Source organism: Polistes fuscatus, unplaced genomic scaffold (genome assembly GCF_010416935.1).
Source record: "Polistes fuscatus isolate 324 unplaced genomic scaffold, CU_Pfus_HIC Scaffold12, whole genome shotgun sequence".
NCBI classification, from domain to species: Eukaryota; Metazoa; Arthropoda; class Insecta; order Hymenoptera; family Vespidae; genus Polistes; species Polistes fuscatus.
This window is the reverse complement of record NW_025113020.1, coordinates 4,709,739-4,731,904: the sequence shown is the minus strand read 5'-3', so window position 1 is coordinate 4,731,904 and position 22,166 is coordinate 4,709,739. Positions and strand designations below refer to the sequence as shown.

General features: G+C 28.6%; 4 protein-coding genes across 6 annotated transcripts; 1 reads left to right on the top strand and 3 right to left on the bottom strand.

Annotated features, from left to right (window-relative positions):
* Window positions 1–267: 267 nt before the first annotated feature.
* LOC122526769 (lysophospholipid acyltransferase 1) lies at window positions 268–10,849 on the bottom strand. The gene is made up of 11 exons (XM_043650302.1): window positions 10,592–10,849; window positions 4,114–4,259; window positions 3,919–3,996; window positions 3,316–3,407; window positions 3,020–3,131; window positions 1,942–2,080; window positions 1,654–1,807; window positions 1,323–1,525; window positions 966–1,163; window positions 678–829; window positions 268–536 (listed from the first exon to the last, which is right to left on the bottom strand). The coding sequence occupies exons 1-11, from the start codon at window positions 10,670–10,672 to the stop codon at window positions 374–376; spliced, it is 1,518 nt and encodes a 505-aa protein (XP_043506237.1). The 5' UTR covers window positions 10,673–10,849; the 3' UTR covers window positions 268–373.
* On the top strand, window positions 5,450–7,916 carry LOC122526768. Its single transcript, XM_043650301.1, has 2 exons — window positions 5,450–5,655; window positions 5,980–7,916. The coding sequence occupies exons 1-2, from the start codon at window positions 5,551–5,553 to the stop codon at window positions 7,495–7,497; spliced, it is 1,623 nt and encodes a 540-aa protein (XP_043506236.1). The 5' UTR covers window positions 5,450–5,550; the 3' UTR covers window positions 7,498–7,916.
* Window positions 10,850–12,559: 1,710 nt separating the features above from the next.
* LOC122513276 (protein phtf) lies at window positions 12,560–17,454 on the bottom strand. Of its 3 annotated transcripts, none has more exons than XM_043629550.1 (16): window positions 16,785–17,454; window positions 16,510–16,649; window positions 16,239–16,450; window positions 15,960–16,146; window positions 15,744–15,880; window positions 15,562–15,661; window positions 15,253–15,483; window positions 14,895–14,959; window positions 14,639–14,808; window positions 14,076–14,212; window positions 13,674–13,983; window positions 13,372–13,600; window positions 13,189–13,284; window positions 12,956–13,099; window positions 12,794–12,907; window positions 12,560–12,715 (listed from the first exon to the last, which is right to left on the bottom strand). In XM_043629550.1, the coding sequence occupies exons 1-16, from the start codon at window positions 16,808–16,810 to the stop codon at window positions 12,566–12,568; spliced, it is 2,448 nt and encodes an 815-aa protein (XP_043485485.1). In that variant the 5' UTR covers window positions 16,811–17,454; the 3' UTR covers window positions 12,560–12,565. The 3 variants fall into 3 exon arrangements, with proteins under 3 accessions (XP_043485485.1, XP_043485486.1, XP_043485487.1); XM_043629551.1 differs by having other exon boundaries at window positions 12,794–12,889; window positions 16,785–17,453; XM_043629552.1 differs by lacking the exons at window positions 16,510–16,649; window positions 16,785–17,454 and having other exon boundaries at window positions 16,337–16,402.
* A 648-nt stretch (window positions 17,455–18,102) lies between these two features.
* On the bottom strand, window positions 18,103–21,410 carry LOC122513275 (chromatin-remodeling complex ATPase chain Iswi-like). Its single transcript, XM_043629549.1, has one exon. The coding sequence runs from the start codon at window positions 21,298–21,300 to the stop codon at window positions 18,271–18,273; it is 3,030 nt and encodes a 1,009-aa protein (XP_043485484.1). The 5' UTR covers window positions 21,301–21,410; the 3' UTR covers window positions 18,103–18,270.
* Window positions 21,411–22,166: the final 756 nt, after the last annotated feature.

Sequence of the window (22,166 nt, the reverse complement as noted above, 5' to 3'; positions counted from 1 at the left end):
GTTGAAGAAAGTTTCATAAAAATTGAACAAACTTTGATAGGACGTTTCATTGTACAAAATTCTGTATATAAATATATATATTTGTACATGTATGTACACATATGCTCGTATATGTGTGTGTATATATATATATATATATATATATATATATATTATATTCCCCACTTTTGTATATTACATATATATAATTATAGAATTTCTACCAATTTATAACAATAAATATTGTACGTATGTATTGAAAACAGTAATAAAAAATATGTATATGTGTTTTGTGTATGTATGTGTGTGTGTGCCTGTAGGAAAGAGTTAATATGTTAGTTTATTATTTAATATAACTATTGTTGTTACACGACGATAATCTTCTTCGTCGTTCTCACATAGTTTTGTGTTTCAAATTTCCATTGCGAACGTTAGAAGTATCGGAAGATATTTTGTTGGAAGTTTCAGTTGCGCTCTCTGGAAGACGTGAACTTAATAAACATGGTACAATGACTATAGCAACCAATCCGAAGAGATGTGGTAACAGGTACATGTGCCTGTAAGAAAGACAAAACAAAATAATAAAATAAAATGAGAAAAACATTATCAATTAATTATTAATATCAAATAATAATAATAATAATAATAATAATAATAATAATAATATAATATTAATGATAATTATGAGAAAAACATACAGGTACAGTCTAATGCTTGGTACGAACTCCAAAAGAATAAAGGCGAACGATATGTAGGCCATAATAATTCTTGTTGTGATGAACGTCATCACATCGTAAAAGAATTTCAAGTTTTTCGAGCCCAAAAAGAATGGCCTAACATAGCGACGAACCTATACCAACAAGAAACAATAAATTCTGTTAACAAATTAAGTACAAATATCTTATATAAATATTACTTATGGAACAACCTAATATTTAAATTAAGAGAAATGCAAAAATAAATGTTTAAATGTAATTATTACTTACATTACGAGCTGCTAATGTAAAGAATACTCCGTTGGCAAAGGTAAAATAATAACCAGGATAAAATCCGTGCCATAAAGCTGATAAGGCATACGTAAATATTACCTTTTGTCGTTTAACTCTATCGTACACCATAGATCTCAACCATCTATTGGTTCCCATGTTCCAATTAGTTATACTGTCTCTTAAATTAAGAGATGTCTATAAAAAAAAAAAAAAAAAAAAATAATATTAAAAACGAAATAAGAAACAACATGGAAATGTTTAATACAAGTTAAATACAAATTATAATATTAATTATTGATTATAAAATATATTGCACGTTATAAGCGCATGAATTTTTCACACCGATTATATTACCTCAAATTGGATAATGTTAACATTGGCAAATTTATCCCACCGTGGTTCACCATCTTCTTTGTATCCATCAAAACCAAGTCCTGAATTATTACAAATAGCATCGGCAAAGATCCAAGCATAATAATATTTAAAACGAACCAATGAAGTCACTACGATTATGTACCATAATTTATAAAATAGTGTCTCTTGTAAAAAGTCATCACCTAAAACAAGAAATACCAAAGATATAAAAATAATCAATTATTTTTATATAATATATAAATAAATGTGCATGAATGTGTGTGTAACAAAATTCAATACATTATAAACATTTTTTTAAAAAATCAACAACCTTTCAATTTCTGAATTGAGAACGAAGGAATTAAGGAAACGAAGAGAGCGGCACACATTAAACTAGCTATCACCTTCTTAACAACAATTTTCATCGGTGATGGTTCTAATACAATCTCGTTAACGTTTTCCAATGTTTTCTCATTGTTCTGACCCTAAGAAATATAAATAACTATACTTTAATAATTATATTTATTCATTCAAAGAATTTTCTCTTATTTTATTTTTAATTCTTTTTTAGATAAGATAAACTATGAATAATAATATTTCAAAAATAGATTAATCTCACCGTCAATGATTTAGTAGTATCTTTCATATGATCTCCGTTTATAAAATCGATATAATCACGATAAAATATTACTGGGCCCGCCATTAAAGCTTGAAAGTGAAATACATAACTGAAGTATTCCATCATCGTTGGCATTTTACTAGAATAATATAAAGAATAAATTTGTATATAAATTTAAATATAATCAATCAAAATTAATTAATTAATTTCCCTTTCCATATTAAAAATTTTACTTTATATTTTTTCTACTTTAATCTAAAAAAAAAAAAAAAAAAATATATAAACCTTTACCCCGAAAGTATAAACGAACAATAGTAAAGTATAATAACTAAATCCCTTACTAATGATAAATGAATTATAAAATATCTACAAATAATTAAACAAGCGTGCATGCCAACGCAATTATAGAAGATCAAAATTCGTCAAACGTTTTTGATCTTCTCTTCTCGTCTTTAATAAAAATATATTTCTATTATACAGTGTGTTATTTAGGTATACCGTTTTTAATATTCCACCCTAGCATATGTGTATACCACAAGATATAAATTTAAAAAATAAATAAATAAATAAATAAATAAAAAGATACATAAGCGTAAACTACAGCTTATATAAATTCAAACTTTTTGTTGCTTTTCTATATAAATATAATAATTAGATTGAAATATTTTACGCATTCCTCTCGACAATAATTAAATAACAATCTAACAAAAATAAGGGCAAGAGAGCTAGCTAGCTTTAGCGTCATTCATATTTAACGAGAAAGATTGTGTGTGCGTGTGTGTATTACCTGAAAACCTACGAATTAAAATAAAAATAAAAATAAAAAAATAAAAATGAACTAAAAGCCAAGCTTTGAATATACATCATGCTCCTCTATATATATAATAATAATATATATATATTTTCTTTCTCTCTCTTTTTCTTTCTTTCTATATATATATATATATATCACATAAATATGCGTGAGAGACTAATATTTAAGTCTAACCAACGCGATGTAGCTCGTTTCCTCGTTTTAGTTCCCACATCCTAAGATCTTTCCCGGACTCGGTTTTAATTATAAAACGCGTGCACTCACTAGACGGCTTGGCGTCGTTGTAAGGGTGTCAATTCCTCCTTATTCCTAGCCAATCCATCGTGCAAGCTATACGCTAGACTCGTTACTTTTTGCGTGATCACCATGAGAGGACCTACAATGAAAAAAATACAATAATTAATATAATCAATTAATTATTTCTCTAATTTCACGTAATACTATCATTCGACAAATTTATTATTAAATATAGCCAAGAAATTTTCTATCATTCTAATATTAAAGTGATAAATGTTAATTTTATAAAAATTATTATTATTATTTATTTTAATTAAACGTACCAGTAATGTCTAGAGTATACGACCCGTAATCGTATAGTTGTCTGTGTATGTGTATAGTAGACAAATATGCTAATGCAACGACAAGAACAGCCCTAAAAAATATTTATTATTATAATTATATACGATGAAATATGATTACAAAATTATATATAACGTTGAATATTTATAGTTCGTTGAAAAATATTATATTGTAATATATCGATCGATTTTCTATATATAATTATTTACGTGATATTTAAAAAAAAGAAAAAAAAAATTTACACCTGTTAATAGGCAACCCTTGATACTCGTCTGTCGATATGGAAACTGTCTTTACCCTTGTTGATATGCAACACGCTTTTCATTCACGTACGACGATGTTGCATACTATTAAGGATAAAAAAAAATTTTTTTTTTTTACTGATAGATGACGCTCGCAAACAATGTTATCGACGATGCATTAAGTATTGCATATCATCAGGCGCCCGATTAATTTAAACCTAAACACATAAATGAATTATTTATTTATTGTATTATTTTAAATTCATAGAAAATCTTGCGATTGTTCTTTTTTTTTTAAAGATATCTTTTATAAATAATTAATTTATACAAGGTAATTTTTACCTTTGCATACAAGCAGCATTTTGTATTCTCATTGCGGTATAACAGAATACTGGAAGACCCACCAAATGTATCGCTTGTCTGTAATAAAAATTTAAAATATATATATATATATATATATGTATTATATTTTAATATTAAATTATTTATAAATAATATAATAATTAAATTATTTATAATATATAAAATGTAATTTACCTGCCAAAGCAGAAGTATCCAAGTGCGAGACCAATTGTAAGACCAAACCAATGTCTGGTAGCTGGTTTTACTACTTTATGACTTAGGGATGACCTGAATAATCCAGCCAACAGCAATGCAATGAATTGTGTTATAACAAAGTTAGCCTAAAAATAAATAAACAAATATATAAATATATTTAATTTTATATAAATAAATACAAAGAATTCTTTAATAAGTCAACACCCGGTATATAGACGCGCATCCTTTTTTTCTTCTTAAATAAAATATCAAAAAGAAAGAAAAATGAAAGAATAATAAATTGATAAAGATGGGACTTTACTGAATATAAATTTGCAACATTTCTTATCGGCATTGTGAATAAAATGATAAATGCAATACTAATACAAATATGAATATAATTACGTACAAATACATAAACGACATTTAACATAAGAGATAAAGAAAAATAAAATGAAGATAAATACGCTTTCTTCTGTGCTTCCCCTTAATAAATTTATTACCATTAGTGTTTTCTTTGTCAACTCAAATGTAGATGACGTAAATGGTCATTATGGCATTCCACTTTTAACTATTGTTCTTTTTAATTAATAATACTAGCGAGAAACATGAAACATAATAAGCAAGACAATAGCTTATCCGATACAATGCAAACAATAATGTGCTATATTTAAATTGCTACTTTCTGGCTTGATTAAAAAATGACTATTTGTTTTATTCATACTTGTTGCAACATTGTTTATATCTGTTATTTTAAGATAACAATATATAAGTTTAATTTATTTAACAATAGGAAAATAAATTTATATCAGCAATTTTTTACCAATCTTAACAAAATAATAATTAATATTTATAATACTTTATATAAGTGCGCGATCATATTTTAATAATAAAAATTATATATTATTAATAAATAAAAATAAATTAATTTAATATCGATATGAAAAAAAAAAAAAATTAAAGTTTAATGAAACATCTATTATAACATAATAATAATAATGATAATAATAATTTATTGAATAGATTATATGACAGGATATTTATCAATTATATAACAAAAAATTAAATAAAATGATCTTTGACAAATGTGCATGATCTAATGAACTTTGATATAAGTAATTAAATCATTTTAACTGGATAAACTAAGCCAGTTAAAATATGGCTATATATAGTTTCTTTTTTGAATTACAGAATCGGAATATACCAAAGTCCCCCGAGTTTATGGAACTTCCCGGGGATCCCTGAACGATGATGGCAAACAAAACGAGTGAAACACGCATGTATAACCCGTGCATATGGTAAGATTAGTATATAAGAGAAAGACTTCTGCAAAGAAAGCACAGTTCAGTTCACGAAGTCACAAAAGATTTCATTCTGAGTTCTACTACTCTGTAATTAGTTATAATCTAATAGAATATAACTGAATTTTCTATAACAATGAAGTTTCTACTGGTAGTTTTAATAGCATCAGTTGCTATTGCTTACTCTAGTGCAAATTTGGATAATCTGCAAGATGATGCTGCTGCTGATTTAGAAATATTGGTAAGTTATTTTTCTAATTTTCAAAACATACATTTCAATAGACCTTGTTTTAAAATATGAAACATATATTTTGAAATTTTATTTCATTGTCATCAAATATACTGTTAGTTTGTTATCATTAAGTTTTGAATAATTTCTAAAGTAGAAGTTATATTTGATATACAGTTTATATACTAGTACAGTTATACTCGTATATTTACCAGTAAAGAATATTAAACTTAATGCTATATAAATATTAGGTTACAAGTTAACGAATGAATATTGCTATTATTCGATTATGAATTTATTTTATTAGGATCTAAATGTAATGTCCTATTTTTTCAGAATCAACGTTTACCCCGTCAAGTTGATGAACCTCAAGGATCAGTTGTACTTCGTGGAGAAAAACCACTGAGCGGACCTGATCAACGTGCAACCATCAATTTAGAGTTACAAAGAAAACTGAACGAACACACCAGTGTTTATGGTGGAGGTCATTACACAGAAGGAGATCGAGTGAGACCACATGCTGGTGTGGTATACGAACGTCAATTTGGAAATGGTTTTGTCAATGGACGTGGTCAAGTACAACCAGGTGCAAGAGGAAGATTGGAACCTTCATTTGGATTGAACGCTGGATTTAGATTCCGTCGTGAAGCTGAACCTCAAGGATCAGTTGTACTTCGTGGAGAAAAACCATTGAGTGGACCTGATCAACGTGCAACCATCAATTTAGAGTTACAAAGGAAACTGAACGAACACACCAGTGTTTATGGTGGAGGTCATTACACCCAAGGAGATAGAGTAAGACCACATGCTGGTATGGTATACGAACGTCAATTTGGAAATGGTTTTGTCAATGGTCGTGGTCAAGTACAACCAGGTGCAAGAGGAAGATTGGAACCTTCATTTGGATTGAACGCTGGGTTCAGATTCCGTCGTGACACTGAACCTCAAGGATCAGTTGTACTTCGAGGAGAAAAACCATTGAGCGGACCTGATCAACGTGCAACCATCAATTTAGAGTTACAAAGAAAACTGAACGAACACACCAATGTTTATGGTGGAGGTCATTACACCCAAGGAGATAAAGTGAGACCACATGCTGGTGTGGTATACGAACGTCAATTTGGAAATGGTTTTGTCAATGGTCGTGGTCAAGTACAACCAGGTGCAAGAGGAAGATTGGAACCTTCATTTGGATTGAACGCTGGGTTTAGATTCCGTCGTGACACTGAACCTCAAGGATCAGTTGTACTTCGTGGAGAAAAACCATTGAGCGGACCTGATCAACGTGCAACCATCAATTTAGAGTTACAAAGAAAACTGAACGAACACACCAATGTTTATGGTGGAGGTCATTACACCCAAGGAGATAAAGTGAGACCACATGCTGGTGTGGTATACGAACGTCAATTTGGAAATGGTTTTGTCAATGGACGTGGTCAAGTACAACCAGGTACAAGAGGAAGATTGGAACCTTCATTTGGATTGAACGCTGGATTTAGATTCCGTCGTGACACTGAACCTCAAGGATCAGTTGTACTTCGTGGAGAAAAACCATTGAGCGGTCCTGATCAACGTGCAACCATCAATTTAGAGTTACAAAGAAAACTGAACGAACACACCAGTGTTTATGGTGGAGGTCATTACACCCAAGGAGATAGAGTAAGACCACATGCTGGTATGGTATACGAACGTCAATTTGGAAATGGTTTTGTCAATGGACGCGGTCAAGTACAACCAGGTGCAAGAGGAAGATTGGAACCTTCATTTGGATTGAACGCTGGATTCAGATTCAAACGAGATGCCGGAGAAGAAGGAGAAGAAGATATTGAAGAATTAGAAGAAATAGAAGAATAAAATCTCGCATAATATACATATAGAATATGTTTAAACATTATTTTATGTGTTTGCGTGTAAAAATGTATAACTATACATGCTAGGTATTACCTCGAAAACGATATCCCACGTGAATTAGATATATAAAATACTTTAAGTAGTAACTTAACGTTTAATTATTCTAATTCTAATATTCTTATTTAATTTATGAAGTATTTTATATTATAAATTTATATGTTTTTATCAAAATAAATTTTTTATATACAAAATTATACGTGTTAAGTGTTAAAATGAAATGTGTACATTCCTTATAATGTTAGCAATCATAGGAAACAGTATAGTTTAGAAAATATTGAAGAAAAGTTGACATACTTATTGACATAGACTGTACATTCAACGGTACTACTTTGAAATAGAGACAAATGCATACTTTAGACGAACTGGAGGCCATTGATCTCTCTTGACGACTCTACTCGTTCATTCGTTTCTTTTTTAATTTCTAAATAACACCTTATACGAATAAACGTTTAATCAAATCTCGATATATCTTCGTATTAAAGAAAAATTCGTTCAATTATTTATGAGTTTTAAACGAAGATATATAAGTATTCCAATTGAATTAGTTTGAATAAATCATCTGAGAATTATTAAAACGTTCTCACAGAAATCAGTGAATCAATTAAAAAAAAAAAAATAAATAAATAATATAAACGAAATTTTGCAAGTTTTTAACTCATTATCTTCAATAATTAGATAACATAATTTCTTATTAAAATTTGCGATATGAAGTTCTTATTTTTTTTCAGTTTTAAGTTAATAATACATTATCTAATCATAATTATTTTTGTTGTTACCTGTTATTTTCCTAATTCGTTATCATTTTTAAAATATCATTAACAAAAAAAATAGAAGTTTGTATTAATAATAATTATACCTGTCATATAAATAAATTCCTAAGTTATTACGTGTATCTATTTGAAATGCTTACGTTGCTTGTTTATTATTAGAATCGGTAACACTCTGACGCACCTTTCGATAGCATGATTATTGATCGATAAAAAAAAAAGATTACATTGCAGATATTATTCTATAATCTGAGAAATAGATTACGTATCATAAAAAATAATAAGAATCATAAACAAATGTAGATCGTCGAATGTTTTTAAAAGTAAAAAAAAAAAAAAAAACAACAACACAATAAAAAATGACGCATAATCAAGTTCTTCTAAATAAATCATACATAATTGTTATGCAATCTGGAAAAAAAAAGGATAATCAATTATCATAATAAAGAATAATTATTCGAGAAAAATAAATCATTAATACACAAGAGTTAATTATTATGAACGAAATAATAATTAAATAAATAAATAGAATATATATACAGAGAAGGTTTATTAATAAAAAAAATAACGGTTCATATCTATGAACATATGATTCATTGAATAAAATCAGCTGATCGATGACCCCCTACTTAGTTTCGTACTACTTTCATTGAGACGTAATACATGAATGAAATGTATATATGTGACGAGATGAGAAATATTCAGCTAAAAATAGAATTCCTGTGGTTAGTAGTCCACGTATTTTGGATAACACGTTTGATCATTTCTGGAGATTAGAGTCATTTAAAAAAAAAAAAAAAAAGAAAGAAAGATAATTAAAACAAAATGATAAGAAAGACCTGTTGCACGTTACGTTATATACTAACCGTACGTATGTATATATATATTACGTAATATATGTACAGAATAGAACAAAAGTTATTTCTTGATTATTTTGAATTATTTAAAATTAATTAAAATTTTTTAGATCAACTTTTTTTCGACTTGTACAATACAACTGTGTATGTGTGATGTATATATATATATGTACAGAATGGAGTAAAAGTTATTTCTTGATTATTTTAAAAATTAATTATAGTACCATTTATCGTGTAAACTTTTTGGATCACGTTAGATATCAATACAATTATTTTTTAAATTAGAGGTTACATACAATATAATCTTTAATTATCGAAAGAATTAATCGTTTCCAAGTAACATTATTATTTTTATTATTCTTCGAATTTTGATAACGATTACACACTTGTTATCAATTAAACCATCGTATAATCGTATATGATGTCATATACTTGCATATATATACATATATTTATATTTATATTTTAAGACAAAAAAATTTACTATCGCAATATATTTTTTCTACAAATATTTAATATAAAATTAATTAGAAAATAAAAAAAAAAATATATATATATATATAAACGTATTATAAATATAATATATGTCAAACAAATTAAAAATAATAGTATACATTTAGTGTTGAAGTATAATGGTCAATTGTTAATTAGAAAATAATTTGAGAGATAAAAACACCTTGCATTCTAGAGTGCAGGAGATTTTGAAATTGCATTAATAACACATATATATATATATACACGTATATATTCATCATAAAATTATGAGAAAATAAACGGTGACTGTTTATTCTTATAAAGAACGATTTAAAGTATATACTTTTCCACGTGTAATGTTTACAAAAACAAATATGAATAAAAAGTGTAAAGTGAAGTTATCGTCGTAAAAACAAAAGTATATAATGTTATATTGATAATCGAAATCAAATTTTATATGACTGCGTTAAAAAAATTCCTTCGAAAATAAATTAAACTGAAAAAAATTAACCAAAATTATACGCGTTGATCGATTCATTTGTTCTTATCAATAATAATAACGAAGAAAATAATTAATATCGAAAAAGATAAAATTAGATAATCTTAACCTCTAATTTAAAAAATAATTCTAAAAATCGATGAAACAAATTTGACATATGATAATTCATTTTGAAATTGATATAAACGACATATATATTTATTATTCCTATTTAAAAGAAAAAAGGGGCGAAAAAAAAGAGTAAGAAGAAACGATCGATGCAGCTTCACAAGGTCCATGTACAGTCAACAGGCGATAGAAAAGATTAATAGACGCTCGTGCGTCGTCAAAATAACGCGGAGGAGAAAAAAAAGGAAAAGAAAGGAAAACGAAAAAATAGATTAATCGAAAGAGAAAAGGGAATGAGGAAAAAATATATATATCTTTATTATGTTTCTAACCTGATCGATCGGCAAGCCGACGAAATCTGCGAACCATGAGAAAGTTCGGAAACCATCGTAGTAGTTCAAAGAATCGGCCATGATTATGGGGATGATAAATTTAATTTAATAACAAAAAAAAAATAAAAAAAAAATAGAGAAAATAGTTCTGGAACCACAAAACACTCGGTGGCACGCTCTCACGATTCACTACACTTACTATTCACTTGTCACTTATATGTTACTCCGTATCCCTCTCGCGCGTTACTGAGGCACGTTCCCCGCGATCCGCGGTTTCGGTTAAACTCGGTTAAGATCGAGCGAATTCGGGCCCAAACATCGGCGTTACCTCAAACGCCTTCTCATTGGCTAATTTTTATCATGCGTTACAACGTGATATTTGAAATGTTTAATATGCTTTAAGTGCCTTCATTTACAACTTATTTATTTCTTAAATATATTACGTGTCACCTTCTTACATATAATTACTTTAGTTTAAGAAAAATTATTTCCTATTACTTCGTAGTATTCAATTATTAAAAGTAAATATATATACGATAAATTTAATTAATTAAAATATAATTTATAAAATGAGTAGTAATATATAATTGAAAAATGTACTCTCGACGTATCCATTTAAAAATAATGCTTTATATAATATAATAGCTTTTTATTATAGTTATTTTTTCATTCGGATGATGCAATAATACTTTATATACATATCTCTGATGAATTCATTGTGAATCAGCAAATAGATGAACATAAACTTAATCGTGAGTCAAGAGACTCGTAAATAAAACGTAATATAAGTTCAGGGTCAATTTAAGTCAGTGTCAATGATGTTATTTAATCAATTTTTCTATCGAATGTTATAAAAAAATATTTATATGAAATATTAATTTTATAAAAAGCATCCAAGTCTTTTCTATATTATCAAAGTACTTCATTCATTAATTGATTATATTGAAAAGTATTAGTATCGATGATATTAATTCATTGTTATTTATTGGACTCAAGTATTGCATTGTAACGTAATAGGTTTTACTTTTTTATGCATTTTAAGAAATTTAAGTTATCGGTGTCAAGAAGTTTAGGTTTTACTTTTTACATTCTAACTCAAAGACCCTTAATTCCAAAGTTCCATTTTTGCTATTTTTCATTAGTAATTCGTTTCTCTTTTTTAATGTACCTATATTTGCATATTGGTATATACTTATTTTCATTGTGTTTGTTATATATTTATTTAACATATCTCGAAATACATTTATAATTATTTGAAAAATAACTATATATATATATATATATATAGTTAATAGAATTTTATATTGCACAGGTACTATCTTTTTTTTTTATTTTTTTTTATATTATTAATAGATTATATATCAGAATATTTACATACTATTTTTCATTTGTACAACTATCAAAAAGAATGATATTCATATATGCATATGTATTCACCGCATGCGTGTAGCGATATGTTAAAAGTAAGAATTTAAATTACTATGTAACAATAAATTTTGGTCAGACTAAATATTTCTTATTCTTTCATTTTCAAATGTAAGAGTTGTTAGACGCAATCGTTAATTAATATCTATATATATTCTTTTATTTAGAATATTGTCAAAGTTTAATTTTTATAATAAATTTGTGTAATTAGATGCGTTATACAATATTTTGCGAGAGAAAACAAAAATAGTGTACAATATTAGCTACACGTGAGATTGATTGTTCAATTGGAAAAAGTTATGCACTATTCGTAAATAAATTATCGGAAAAAAGAAAAGACCTAACGACGAAGATGTGTTCATTTATTCTATCTAATCGTAAAACTAAATGTATATATAGTTTGTCGAATATATTCCTTTTTTTTAAAGATCTAATAAATAAAAAACAAAAAATCAAAATCAAAATTTACAGATATGCTGATATATTATGCAATTATTTTCAGCAATCAGTCTGTAACATCGAGGTAGATAAGTGAGATAATACTTCATCTTACTTTATTTTTATTTTATGTAATTTCAATTTGAAACCAAGTAACTCAGATAGGACTCCGGAAAGGGCCGATAATAATACCACTTTTGTAATCGTATAAACATATGGATTAGCGGATAGGCCAGATATTTTAAAGGGACTTTCCAATTCCTGCAAACAGTAATTTGAAAATTAATAAACATTAATTTAATTTAATCTATTAAAAAAAAAACATAAAGTATATGACACCTTAATCAAATCGGCTGCCAATTTTAATACGCTATTAGCTACCATTAATTCCTCTTTTTTATGGGGTTTCTGCTCTATCTGAAGATGTAAATTTATCTGAAAAATAGATTTTTTCTAAGACTTTAACTGTTTAATTACCTTTATAAAAATAATTTTACATACCTGTTCAGTCAACAGAATCGAAAGATTTCTATATTTTTTATTTATTTTCGTTCCCAATGTCATGAAGCGTAAAATAAATATTCCTAACGAAAAACTCCAAAACAATGCCTCGACATTGTACTGCGAATGTAAACTTTCAAGATCCTAGAAAGATTAAACATATTTTATAATAGTATATATATATATATAAAAGGTAATAATATCAATTAAAATAAGAATATTAAATAGTTTACCTTAATTAGTTCCAAACTGATAAAAGATAATAATAACAATGTAACAATAAAAGCTGAAGATACTATAACATCTACAGAACGTTGTGGTCCTCTCCTCTGTAAAATTTTCACAAATATATGAACAAATATATTAAAAAAAAAAAAAAAAAAATACAAAATAAATAAAATATTTATTAAAGATACCTTCAAATAAGATCTGATGCTTAACCATGTTTTAATATTTCTCACTTTGTTTAATCGAAAATGTGGTAAATCAGACTTTCTAGCGCGTCTGGATGAAGTTAAATGTGAAAACAATTTAGCATACAATAATCTTTGTTTATAGGTCCGTTCAGCGACTGCCAATAAAAAGAACAGAAAACAAGACAATGCAAGTCTTTCGAAGGCTGATATTAGAATAATGGTACGTTTCCTGTAATGAAATTAATTATATCATTTTCACTTCATCGTATAATATATTTGCTGAGAAAGATAAAACAACTTACAATATTGTATCTCCAAAAGCAATGTCAATTATTCTACATACAATATCAGTGTAAGTTTCTAAATTAGCTTGTCTGAGATCGTCTGGTATAATGGGAACAGTAACATTACAATTGGTATCTGTTCCAAGAGTGTCGGTTATTCGTCTAAACGATGGTACTAAAGATAATACAATACTTAATACCAATCCACCGTAAAAATAACTCATACTTTCCGGCATTGATTCTACTCTTTCTATAATAGCAGAACTTATATCAAGTACTGACAATTCTGCTTTCTTCACATCACGTCTTGTCCAAATTGTACAGGAAACTGTATGTAATATTAATATTATAATAAAAGTAACATATATGTAGATTATTATTATTTATTATAAATATATCTATTAAAAGAAAGAAACTAACTACGATCGGATGAAGCGCAACTGGAACTTAATAAAATAGAAGGAGGTATTCCAAATTCCCAAGAGAAAGGATGTTCTATAAATTCGTTATGATTTGAATTTATTTCTCCATGCAAATCTATTTCTTCCAGTTCTGAACTATAAAAGAAAAAGAATTATGTTGTATTATAACATATAATAAAAATAAAGGATGTTCAATTGTTAGACATGAAAAAACCGAGTATTTCTTCTGTTCTTACAATTATACGATTTTAAAGTACGGACGTATCCTATACATTATTTTCGTATTTATTTAATTCACTGATTATAAATAAACCTTTAAAGTGAAACTCATTAAATATCTAATTAAAATATACAAATGTATTTCTTTTTAAATTTTCTTCATCCTAAATACAGTATATAAATGGTTTTCAAGCAAAAATCTAATAAGCGTAACAGTGTAAAATTTTAATGAACACCCACTGCACATATGAATCAATTGATTATTTTCCACATGATTATACGAGTTTCACTTTTGTCACGTGTAGAGACCACACGCACATTCTTTTTTTTTAATATTTGTACCTATAACTGCATTCATCGCTGTTCGTTGTTACACCCATCCACTCTGTTGCAGATGTTGTTGCTTCAGTTAAATGATTCGTCGCAGCATCCTCGCACTCACCTTCCTCCTCACTTTCACACTGTCGTCTTCCTTCTCTTATTTCTGATACAGTCGGTGATTCATCTCTTTCCTTAAAAATTTAATAAAACATTATGTCATAGAAAAATAAAAAATATAAGAATTATCGATGATGCATATGATGAAAATTTAGTTTACCATGTGAATGCATCCATCTCCTTCACTGTCGGAAAAGTTTCCTCCTTTGTTCAATGGGACAGGTGCTGCGTGGAAAGTGGAAAACTATGATTTATCTAATACTCTGCTTTTCCCTTCCAACAAATATTAAAGCATGTGTTAACGGTATAGAAATATTATTAGTTTCCACTATAGTTATATTTTTGTTTCTTGCTTGCAATGCAACCGCAGTATCTACAGATGAACGAAGAGTGCGATAAATTTGTCTACTTGTGTCACAACATACGCATTTAAAATACGAAATAAACTAAAATAAAAAATAAATACATATCAGAGATAAGTATCTACCTAATGTATAACAAACATTTGAACACCAAACCTGAGTATTTGGATTGAAGTAAAACTTTAGAACTACTAGATGCTTCCAATTGAAAGATATTCTCTTCTTTATTATCGCATACTTTCATTTGTTCTCTCTTCTCTCTTTCTTCCACAAATTTATTAACCGTCCTATCATTATCACTCGATACATTCCCATTTAAACTTTCAAAACCATCATCGTCTAGATGCACAATATCTGGATCTTCAAGATTTTCTTCTGGTGGATTATCTTAAATTATTATTTCAAAAATAAATAAATGTATTTTATATTAAAACTATTTTACTTTGATTATTTTTCATTTTATACCTGGCTGATTACAATTTATAGAATCTTCATTAATAGGTGGACTATTAGTCGATATATTTAACGTTTCTTTATTACTAGATGAAAGAGAAGGAAGGAATTCCTTTAATTATAAAAATGTATTATTAGCTTTAACCTAATGATATTACATTATTTCAAGATAAAGAAAACATTAAGAAATTTACCTGCGAGTGACTCAGTGTCAAAGAATTTTCTATCATAACTTTCTTTGCGAATCGTACTGAATTAAGTGCCTCTCTACTTATGGTGCTCGCTTTTTCCGAGGCAGTATCTTGTGATGATTTAGAATCATCGATGGTTTCTATAAAAAAATAAATTTTGAACATCTATATATCGATTAAATATACTAATGAACATATTATGTATACGAATGAACTTACTTAAATTAGATCTACTTCTAGATTTATTAATTCTGCATCTACCATGTCTGGGTCGTCTAAGAACTTTTTGCCTGCTATAACCATTGATTTCCATAGGCCCGGAGTTCGTTGATACGATGTGAGAATGAACTAAGCATAATATTAACATCATAACGCTTGGTATAAATACCTCTGATGTTGAAACCATCTGTAGAATGAAATAATTGCATTAAATATAAATCATAACGATATAAATAGAAAAAAAGAGATGATCTAAGAGAAAAGAAAAAGTATCCGTACATCAGCCTCATTTTCTCTGTCTTCATAAGAGAAATACAATAAGACGTTGATAAGTTGTAAGCTATACAATAACAAAAATAAAACAAACACTCTAATACTTGTTTGTTGGGTCCACCACGCTTTGTACAGAGGTAGAAATAAAAAACGTTGTAAAGCTAAACACGCAACAGTAGACAAACCGTGTTTAGGCTTTGCTTTTGGAAACGATGAACCTATGGATAGAAAAATAATAACAGAATTGTATCGAAGTGTTAATTTACATATAACTTACCTCGTACCAAATCAACATCGATAAATTCAGTTTTCAATTTAGCAGTTTTCATAGGAATATTATTAAAACCACCAAGAATCCTTTGTTCCACTATTTTTTCCCACTGTTGCTTGTCGTACATACCAATTTTCTTTTGATACCTAAAATAATATAATACATCTGTTATATAGATAACGTATTGAAGAAATCAATAAAAATGTATCTTCATCTTCTGTCTATAGTTAGATTAATATTAAAAGAATAATGAAAAATATATATAATTAAAGCAATCTTACCAGTGAATGAGATCATTGAAATTCATTGTGTTCAATCTTGTATTTCACATGAATTGATTAGAATGATTTAAGTAAGACAATTATCAGCTGTTATATCTAACCAAAATATTCGCGCATCTGATTGAGTGATGTAAGATTTCAAATATTTCTTCTTTCTTCGTTGAAATAGAACTAATTCTTAATATCATAATATGCACTTGATTAAAAGAACGATGTTTTTTAATATTTAATTCAATTTCCTGTTTTTCTTTTTTGTATTTATATATAATAAACAATCGTATTGATAAAAACAAAGACGATCACGTTTAGTGAGAAATTTAGTTACTATGTAGTTCTCTCTTGTGCCAAACGGAGAGAAATTATGCGCATGCGTATACTCCAATTTTACTGACTGGTTCGTTTAACCAGCGATAAATGTAATAACTGCATTTATTAACAATTATTTTTATCGCAATATATATTAAATATATAAAGTTATTTATATTAACAATCGAACTAGTATTGTTTTTAAATTTTAATTTATGCACATTTAATGTAAACTAATAAAAAACAAGTTTAAATATCCTCACGAATATGTCGACTGGGTCATCTGGTGGCTATATTGCATACTACATTTACAATACACAAATGCATACATAAACAAAAAAATAAATAAAAATATATATATACACACATATATAATATATTATTAAAAGTATATTATTATTATAATTAAAGATGAAATTATTTTATATATTTATATACGGATAAATAAAGAAATGTTATAAAAAAATATTAAGTACATTCGATGGCTTGAGTTTTATTTTTGTAAAATTTATTACAATGTTCTTTAAATCGATTATAATAAATAAAACACGATAATTTTGATATTAAATTATAATTGGTGGTAATCATAATTTTAAATATACAATTAGAAGATCATAAAGAAAAAAATATTGTGTTGCAAACCGTGTAATATTGTACTTTGCGATTGATAAATCAATGAATATTAAATTTGTTTTGTATGAAAAAATGAATCATTTTGTAAATAACATTTAATAAATATTTTAAAATTAGTTCTACTGAATAAGAAAAAATAAAGGATTAGTGAGGAAAAATGGTTCTTGGTCTCAAATTCATAGACACGTAGAAGTGATCTTCGTTCATGTCAGCTGGTCGATAAATTTATATTTTGAGGCAATTCATTCTCGATAACAATTAGAATACGAAAAATAAACATTATTAATATATATTATATATTATTAATATATATTTCTTCAGACCAAGATATCTCTTATTTTCATCATTTACTAGGATAAAAAGTATGCTTAAAAAGAACACAATTAAAGAGAATTTTATTTTCTAATAAGATTTAACGTCTATGAATTTGAGTCATGGTATTTAGCAAAAATTTTGTTTTGAGTAACGAATAAAAAGATATAAAAAACCGTGAAAATAGACAGTCTGTTTTTTGTATGCATAAGTATAGAGTAAAACTTAATCGTATTTATTTCTTCTTCTTTCTAGGTTTATCTTGTGGTGCTGGTAAATTTTCTTGTTTTCGTTTGGAAGCAGGCTTGGCACCAACATTACCACTCTTCTTTCTTCTCTCTTGCCTTTCTCTCTCTTCCAGTTCCTGGTTTTCACGTTCTATCAATGTTATCAAAGTATTACATCGTCTTTGCAATTCCAAAGCAGTACGAGATTTAACAAACCAATCAAAACGAAATTGAGGCGCTGATCTAACGGTTGCTCTTAATTCCTCATAAACGTTTTCCTTGTCAAAGCCCAATTTGTGTAACATACAAACAAGAAATCTATCCTCTTCTTCGGTATAATTTTTACCTTTGTTAGTACCATAGGCTATCCTCAATTGATGAAATGGTGCACGATATCTGGCCATCTTTGCATCCAATGCTTTTTTTATACCAGCACGCCTTTGTATTTTGGCCTCGCCTCTTTCTATTTGTGCCATTACTCTGTCAATGTCTTGTAACTCGTGACAACGTTCCCAAAAAACTGCTGAGTATTCCATAACTTCTTCTGGAGTTTTACCTTCTACCTCTTTAGCGATATTTTCTATATCATCTCTACCATATTTTTCATTTGCCTTAATAAACTGATTAAAGTCTCTCTTGGTCCAGTTTGTGAAACCCTGAGTTAGTAATTTCTCTTTCTCTGCAACTTCTTCATCCGATAAGGGCTGAGCCTCGTCTATCTTACGTTGTTCTTCCTTTTGTATCCTGGCTGCGTCAGATCCTAATTCAGGATTCTTTGGAACCTTGTAACCAACAGTTTGTCGAAAATAATATATTTCTTGATCAAGTAGCTCAAACAATCGAGGAGGAAAAAATTGGAAATCTTGTACAATTGGTTGTTTGGGAGGTCTGGGGGCTTTTGGTGCTTTTGGTTCGGATACTCTTAAGGCTTCACGGAAATAAGCATCGACAGCATAATTGGCTTTACGTTCACGTTTAGGCGGCTCTATCCAGTTACCAATTCCTAATATTTTTTGTTTCTCACGATAATCTTCACCTTCGAATTGGTAAACTGAATCGGTTGGTGCATCGACAGTGAAATTACGTAAAGAAGATTCTCCTAAACTTTCCAACTTTTGTTTCATTTCTTCGGTTTTTGCCTCGCCTTTTTGTAATATTGTATCAATGTCTTCGTCGGTGATAGCACTGTCCTTTGAAGCGAACACTTCGTTAGCTCCATGTCTGATCATATTCAACATTTCATCCTTGTTCAATGCAGTCTGTTTTGCATCTACCAATCTACCTTGTTGTATGACTAATTTGTCTAAACGTAATTTGACTTCTGCACGTTCGACGATCTTTTCTTCCACTGTGTTCTCTGTAATAAATCTAAAAACACGTACCTGCTTTTGTTGTCCTATACGATGAGCTCTATCCATGGCTTGTAAATCCATTTGTGGATTCCAATCAGAATCATAAATAATGACTACATCGGCAGTCGCTAAATTTATACCCAATCCACCAGCTCTAGTGGACAACATGAATATAAATTTTTCGCTATTAGGTGCATTGTATTCATTGATCTGTCTCTGACGATCCTCGTGTGCTGTATTACCATCCAAACGACAATACTGAAAACCTCTCCAGTGACAATAATCTTCTAAAATATCTAACATTCTGGTCATTTGACTAAATATTAATACTCTTGAGTCTTGTTCTTGTAATTTAGGCAATAGCTTATCCAATATCACCATTTTACCGCAATTGTAAACAAGATGTTCGTCTGTAGTATAAGGTGGTCCAGGCTCAGCACCATCAAATAGATATGGATGATTGCAACACTTACGTAACTGCATCAAAATGTTTTGTAATCTCATCTTTTCTATTTTCCCCGCACCATTCACTATATCAATGTCTTTCATTAATACTTTGGTGTACCACTCTCTTTGCATTTTGCTCAGACCGATGTAAACTTTAATTTCCTTTTTGGGTTTCAAACCTTTTTCTACTTCCGACTTCAATCGTCTCAAAAGGAATGGTCTTAAAACAGCATGTAATCTTTCGACTAAGGAATTATCACCTAAGAAACTGTTGGTATTAAACCAAGAATCAAAGTCATCTGAACTGTTAAAAACATCAGGTAATAAAAAGTTGAGCAACGACCATAACTCATGTAAATTATTCTGTAGAGGTGTACCAGTAAGAAGAAGTCTATTAGCTGTTTTAAACTCCCTCAATATTTCAGATAATTTAGATTTTTCATTTTTAATTCTATGAGCTTCGTCTATTACCATATAACGCCAATTAAATTTTTTAAATACTGATTTTTCTTTGATTACCATTTCATATGAGGTAACGCATACATCCCATTCACCAGGCATCATGACATCTCTAATAAAAGTATTTCTACTTTCTGCATCTCCTATTAAACAAACGGCTCTTAAAGTAGGACACCATTTTTTAAATTCATTCATCCAATTGGCCAGCGTAGACTTTGGAACAATAACAATATGAGGACCAGGAATGTTTCTGAAGTGTTTCATATATCCCAATAATGATATGGTTTGTAGAGTCTTACCAAGACCCATCTCATCTGCCAGAATACCATTGATACCGTTTTCATAGAGCGATATCATCCAATTTAAACCACGTATCTGGTAATCTCTCAACTCACCGGATTTAACATAATGCGGTGAGGATTCAAAGCGTGTAGTTGGTGCTACACTGGCATTGCTCTCTGCCAACAATTCTTCGTCCTCCTCCTGCTCAGTCTTCCGATGTCTATGATCACCAGAATCAGATTTGTTTAAAGTTTCTGGTTGCTTTCTTGGTCTGCCAGCTTTAACTTTTAAAGGGCTTCCAGCTTTGTCTTTTTGATTGTTGGTCATAAAATGTGAAAAAATTTCTGTTTGCTTGAGCAAGTAATCAAACCTCTTACTTCGATCTGACTCGAGTTTAGTTTCAAAGTCGCCACCCCGGGAAGATGTGGTTTCCGCAGAAGAACCATTTGAATTATCTCCTGTATCACCGGTATCCACATTCTCATCAGCCTTAGACATCTTCCTTTCTTTCTTAATGTTTCCTCAATTAAGAGAATGAAAAGAAAGAAAAAACGAATGCACCAAACATTAACTCCTAAAGACGCGTTCCTAACACGTACAGGAAATCGATTAAATTTCGATTATCGAGATGCGATATACCGGTACACAAATTTAGTACTAAATATAATCGAGAGATGTCACTGTAATTGATGGTCGATACAATCAAATACATACTTATCGACAAATTAAAAAAGTCTTACCATCAGATGGCATTAAAATGAAACTAAGAATACAAAGTACAAAGAAGCTTACAAGACCCCCTTTTTTATCTACCGAGTTTCGTTTTTGTTACTACCAGGACAACCAGTAGGTGATAGTGGGTAGTTAACGCGATGACGGTTCAATACTTTCAAAGAACACAGTATTTTTTGATAGTATATGATAATATATATATATATATATATATATATATATATATATATATATATATATATAGTATAGTTATATTGTAAAAGAAATTGAAACAATTATATTTAATTTTTAATGTATAATAATGTGTGTGCCTTCAGAAATGCATTTAAACGTATATTTTAAAAGGTCACCATTCAAGGCGATCGAATAGAAGAAAATCAAAAAGGTCTGATGTTAAATCCAACGATGATCACCTGTAACAAGAAGAAAACTATATTAATCATACAATCAAGTGATACAATTGCCTGACATATAAATCGTCCAATTCGCAGATGCACTCTTCAATTGAATTCTCTATTTATTTTTATCTAATTACTATTTACCGTGTTGCAATAAAATTAATTTTAAACGCGTGATTTTACATTTACATAAAGTATATATATATATATAAAAAAAAAGGAAAAGTACAAATA